Consider the following 6,105-nt stretch of genomic DNA (forward strand, 5'->3'; position numbering starts at 1 on the left):
GTGAGGTGCTGAGAACAAGGTATATCCTTTTGTTTTAGGATAAAATGTTCTGTAGATATCTGTCAGGTCCATTTGTTTCATAACTTCTGTTAGTTTCACTGTTTAGTTTCTGTTTCCATGATCTGTCCATTGATGAAAGTGGTGTGTTGAAGTCTCCCACTATTATTGTATGAGGTGCAATGTGTGCTTTGAGCTTTACTAAAGTGTCTTTAATGAACGTGGCTGCCCTTGCATTTGGAGAGTACATATTCAGAATTGAGAGTTCCTCTTGGAGGATTTTACCTCTGATGAGTATGAAATGTCCCTCCTTGTCTTTTTTGATAACTTTGGGTTGGAAGTCGATTTTATCCGATATTAGAATGGCTACTCCAGCCTGTTTCTTCAGACCATTTGCTTGGAAAATTGTTTTCCAGCCTTTCACTGTGAGGTAGTGTCTGTCTTTTTCCCTGAGATGGGTTTCCTGTAAGCAGCAGAATGTTGGGTCCTGTTTGTGTAGCCAGTTTATTAGTCTATGTCTTTTTATTGGGGAATTGAGTCCATTGATATTAAGAGATATTAAGGAAAAGTAATTGTTGCTTCCTATTATTTTTGAAGTTAGAGTTGGCATTCTGTTCTTGTGGCTGTCTTCTTTTTGGTTTGTTGAGGGATTACTTTCTTGTTTGTTCTAGGACATGATTTCCGTCCTTGTATTGCTTCTTTTCTGTTATTATCCTTTGAAGGGCTGGATTCGTGGAAATATATTGTGTGATTTTGGTTTTGTTGTGGAATACTTTGGTTTCTCCATCTATGGTAATTGAGAGTTTGGCCGGGTATAGTAGCCTGGGCTGGCATTTGTGTTCTCTTAGTGTCTGTACAACATCTGTCCAGGCTCTTCTGGCTTTCATAGTCTCTGGTGAAAAGTGTTGTGTAATTCTGATAGGCCTGCCTTTATATGTTACTTGACCTTTCTCCCTTACTGCTTTTAATATTCTATCTTTATTTAGTGCATTTGTTGTTCTGATTATTATGTGTCAGGAGGAATTTCTTTTCTGGTCTAGTCTATTTGGAGTTCTGTAGGCTTCTTGTATGATCATGGGCATCTCTTTCTTTGTTTGGGAAGTTTTCTTCAATTATTTTGTTGAAGATATTAGCTGGCCCTTTAAGTTGAAAATCTTTATTCTCATCAATTCCTATTATCCGTAGGTTTGGTCTTCTCATTGTGTCCTGGATTTCCTGGATGTTTTGAGTTAGGATCCTTTTGCATTTTGTATTTTCTTTGACTGTTGTGTCGATGTTCTCTATGGAATCCTCTGCACCTGAGATTCTCTCTTCCATTTCTTGTATTCTGTTGCTGATGCTCGCATCTATGGTTCCAGATCTCTTTCCTAGGGTTTCTATCTCCAGCATTGCCTCACTTTGGGTTTTCTTTATTGTGTCTACTTACCTTTTTAGTTCTTGTATGGTTTTGTTCATTTCCATCACCTGTTTGGATGTGTTTTCCTGTTTTTCTTTAAGGACTTCTACCTGTTTGGTTGTGTTTTCCTGCTTTTCTTTAAGGGCCTATAACTCTTTAGCAGTGCTCTCCTGTAATTCTTTAAGTGACTTATGAAAGTCCTTTTTGATGTACTCTATCATCATCATGAGAAATGTTTTTAAATCTGGGTCTAGATTTTCGGTTGTGTTGGGGTGCCCAGGACTAGGTGGGGTGGGAGTGCTGGTTCTGATGATGGTGAGTGGTCTTGATTTCTGTTAGTAGGATTCATACGTTTGCCTTTCGTCATCTGGTAATCTCTGAAGCTAGCTGTTATAGTTGTCTCTGTTACGAGCTTGTTCTTCAGGTGACTCTGTTAGCTTCTATAAGCAGACTTGGGAGGGTAGCTCTCTCCTTAGTTTGAGTGGGCAGAGTATTTTCTGCTGGCAAGCTCTCTTCTTGCAGGGAAGGTACCCAGATATCTGGTGTTCGAACCGGACTCCTGGCAGGAGTTGTGTTCCACTCACTAGAGGTCTTAGGATCCCATGTGGAATCCTGTGTGGGCCCTTGTGGGTGTCGGGCGACTCTGCTGGCAAGGTACCCCGGGGCTCGAGTGGAGCTGAAGGGGCTTGTGCCCCAGGTCAGGCCCGGATAGTCCGCTTCCCTATTTACCGCAGTCTCAGGTTCCGTGCGATTGGATTGGGGCAGACGCTGTGTTCCACTCACCAGAGGTCTTAGGATCCTGTGGGGAATCCTGTGTGGGCCCTTGCGGGTGTTAGGCGAGACTCCTCTGGCAAGGTACCTCGGGGCTCGAGTCTATATTAGTTTTGTTATCTCATTTTGCATATCAATTTTCTATTCCTACTCCCAGTATTATATTCAGATATATTATATCTATTATGTACTCTCGCCTGATTGTTTACTTGTGAAAATTATTAGAAGTCACCAGTGAACTACAAGGACTTAGGTTTCAGTATTCTCTAATGTTTTTTTAAGTCTATAATGAACCAACAAGTGTTTCAGAGTCCAGTAAAAATGGACCTCAGTGATTTTAGAGAATAGGATCTCAAGCACAGGCTTCTCATGTCATAATGTAAGTGCTTTTCAGACCATGTAAGTGGCCATTTTAAGAACAGGGCCTGGAGAGATGACTCTGAGGTTAAGAACATGTTTAGAGGATCAGGCTCATTTCCCAAAACCCAAACAGCAGCTTACAACCAGCTATTAACTCCAATCCCAGAGGACAAGACACTCCTTTCTTGCCTCCAGGAGTAATGTACACATGTGGTACACAGACATACTTGTAGCCAAAACACTCATACACATAAAACACATTTTGTAAATTGCAGAACAGTTTAATCCTGGAAAGTTAGCATGATATTTAATAGAACTAGATTTTGGTTAACAAAGCCCAACTCAAGTTCCAGTTTCCTAACCTATAAGGCCTACCCAAAGTAAGATATAAGTGGTCTTTTTTCATGTTTTTAAAGGTTTTTTTTTTTTGGTTTTTTGAGACAGGGTTTCGCTGTGTAGCCCTAGCTCTCCTGGAACTCACTGTAGATGAGATGAGATGAGATGAGATGAGATGAGATGAGAATGAGATGAGAATCTGTAGATGAGAATGGCCTCGAACTCAGAAATTCGCCTGCCTCTGCCTCCAAAGTGCTGGGATTAAAGGCGTGTGCCACCACTGTCCGGTGGTTGGTCTGGAAAGTGAGTTCTTGAGTACTTTCTTATGCCACCTCTAGAACAAGAGAGGATGGTGGTCAAGGCTGGTAGTCCCAGTTCCCAACAGTCACCTGAGCATCAGGCAGATCTAAATGCTCTTTAGAAAGTAGCCTGAGCATGTGCAGACAGGGAAGGAGAAAGATGCCACTGTTCTGAGGAAACAGGGAATGGTCAATATCACATGAAAATAAAGTGTTACCCTAGGACCTGAAATTAAACTCTTCTGATACTGTTGTGAAAGCTGACTGGACAGCCTCTGAGAAGTTCTGTCTAAAAGGCCACCAGTGGCAGAAGACTAGGAGCTGATGAAAAGTGAACACTCCAAATGTGGACACTTAGAGGCAGGGACCCCACTGCTAACTTTGAGCAGCTCCTGAGTGTTATTTATCCCATATATGTTCTGTGAAACATTAGGGGCAGAGTTTATACATAATACATGAAAACTCTCTAAAACTTTGATGACAGGTACTGCACAGTTGAATGGCATATCCTATCACTGAAAACCCAGAGCATCTTCTGAGAACAGCATTGAAGATGTTCATAAATAAGTTCATTAATGTTCTCTTACTATTTTGACCTGCTTGAATTACAAGGCAGTTAGACAGTAGCATTTCTCCACTACTGTTATTTAGATGACAAGTGTGCCTGAGACAGAGGGCGCATTCTAGCACTCAAAGACAGAGGCTGTCAGATCTATGTGAGTTCAAGGTCAGCCTGGTCTATTGAGTGAGTCAGGACAGCCAGGACTGTGTATAGAGACCCTGTTTCAAAACCTAAGAAGAAGAAGTGAAGGAGAAGGAACAGGAGGAGAAAGAGGAGGAAAGAAAAAAAGACTGTAGAAGCATATATTCTACACAGCATCATAGCACTATATACCTACTAATTCTTGTATAAATCCTTTCAGGATGAGGCAGAAATTCTAAAAATTAAAAAGGAAAACCACCTATAGTTTCTAATTTGCAAAATTTTATTATTTTTTAATCTTTTTTTCACAGTCCAGTCGTTATCCCCCTCTTGGACTGCCCTCTGGCTGTTCTTCATCCTTTACCTCCTCTCTCCTGTCTCCAAGTAGATGTCCCTACTACTCCCTGGGGCTCCAAATCTCTCAAGGGTTAGGTGCATCTTCTCTCACTGAGTCCAGACCAGGCAATCCTCTGCTTTATGTGTGTTGGGGCCTCGGACCAGCTAGTGTATGCTGTCTGGTTGGTGGCTCAGTATCTGAGAGATCTGGGGGTTCCAGTTGGCTGAGCCTACTGGTCTTCCCAAGGGGTCATCTTCCAGCTTTTCTCTTTTGGTTTCACCATCATTGCTCAGTGCTCAGGGAAGGTTCCTTCCTGTCCCTCAAACCTAAGGCCAACATATGCCACACATGGTCTCCCCCACCCCACAGTCATCATCTTCTAACCTGAGGCCTAGCCTCCAAGGAAGCCTTTCCTACCACAGTCCATGTCTTCATCCACCCATCTCCAGTTAGCAGCATCTCATTGAGAATCCAATGTGCCTGGGAGGCTGAAGCCAAATTCTTGGCCTTCCAGGGCCTTGTGGGCTCACAGATTATCAGGATAGCTTCTCTGCCCTCTACCTTAGCCAAACCGTCCCACTGCCACCGGGTCAAAAGTTCTTACAACATCACCATCTCCTCCCACCAAGACCACTGCCCACGTGGTCCCTATTAAAAATTTCCTCTGGAATTCAAATTCCCCACATTAACGACAACTTCAAACTCACCATCACCCTCCCGGGTGGTTCATAGCAACCTCTAGCTCAAAATGAAGAAACAAAAGGAGCCAGGATCAATGGGTTTGATTTAGATGCTTTTAATAGCATGTTTCATTAGCTCTGCCAGCTAGTAGGACACTGGAGCTGGGTGAGGGTGAAGGTGTGGTGAACCTCCAGACTCTTTAGTCCAAGGCATCATCAGTTGTCTTCAGGTTCTGGTGGCTCAAACACTGATGTGCCACCTTGTTTGAAGAGTTGGTGGAGCTGTTCCTTGTTCTGTACCACCTGACACACATGCTCAGGAGCTATGCGCTTCATGCCACTGGTGTGGGTTACCTCACCAGCCAGTCCAAGGATGTTGGGTGTTAAGTACTCGAGCACACCCACAAGGAATACAAGTGCAGAAGAGCTCAGGCGTCTAGAATAGATTCCCTCTCCAAGGAAACGATCTACACGGCTAACAGGAAATTGAAGCTCAGCTCTCTGGGAGTGGGTTATTTTCCATCTTCTTCGCCTTTGGCTTTTCCTGGCCATGATGCTTGTTTGGTGGGTTTTGCTCAGCTGGCCCTCTCTGTTGGCCCGGGCCTCTCCAAATAACCAAGCTTCTCACCCACCTATGAAGTTATCCTTGAGAGGACTTTGTTACAACATACTTTATGATATCACTGGTAGCCACTGTACTCTGGTGTTCAGTACAAAAATACCCATTTAGGAAACAGTTCACCTTACCTAATATGTCCTTTTTTATCTTTTCTCATTTTCATGTGTGTGAGTGCATGTTTGCATGTGCTCCTGTGTGGGCCACACATATAAAGGCCTGAGGGTGATATCTAGACTCACCCTTGATCAGTCTTCTCTCTTGTTTACTAAGATGAGATTTCTCATTCCATGCTAGAGATCACCAATATAGTCTTACTAGCCACCTTGCTAGGGAGATTCTGTCTTAGCCTCCCACAACTGGAATTGTAAGCAGGCCACCAAGCACACCTCTTTGGGAACTCTTTCTCTTTGATTTTTACAACCTGACAAGATCTATGTGTTCATGGTTTCTTCTTGATATGATGAAATTTTTCTAGATTTTAGAATCTGATTAGATAGGTTAACATTTATCAGGGCACAGCACTGTAAATTTATTAAAACTATTGAATTTGTTCTATGAATTAGACTGTACTTAAAGAAGGAAAGAAAGAAGGGAGGGAGGGAAAATA

At 42.8% G+C, this 6,105-nt stretch overlaps 1 protein-coding gene across 1 annotated transcript; it reads right to left on the reverse strand.

Moving 5' to 3' along the window:
- Positions 1–5,095: 5,095 nt before the first annotated feature.
- Positions 5,096–5,431, reverse strand: H2al2b (H2A histone family member L2B). The gene has a single exon (NM_001113395.1). It carries the CDS (start codon positions 5,429–5,431, stop codon positions 5,096–5,098), a length of 336 nt encoding a protein of 111 aa, NP_001106866.1.
- Positions 5,432–6,105: the final 674 nt, after the last annotated feature.

Source organism: Mus musculus, chromosome Y, assembly GCF_000001635.26.
Source record: "Mus musculus strain C57BL/6J chromosome Y, GRCm38.p6 C57BL/6J".
Lineage (NCBI taxonomy): Eukaryota > Metazoa > Chordata > Mammalia > Rodentia > Muridae > Mus > Mus musculus.

What these genes read in the sequence shown, in the direction of transcription:
- H2al2b (NM_001113395.1), bottom strand. Translation starts at nt 5,431, where the DNA reads ATGGCCAGGAAAAGCCAAAGGCGAAGAAGATGGAAAATAACCCACTCC.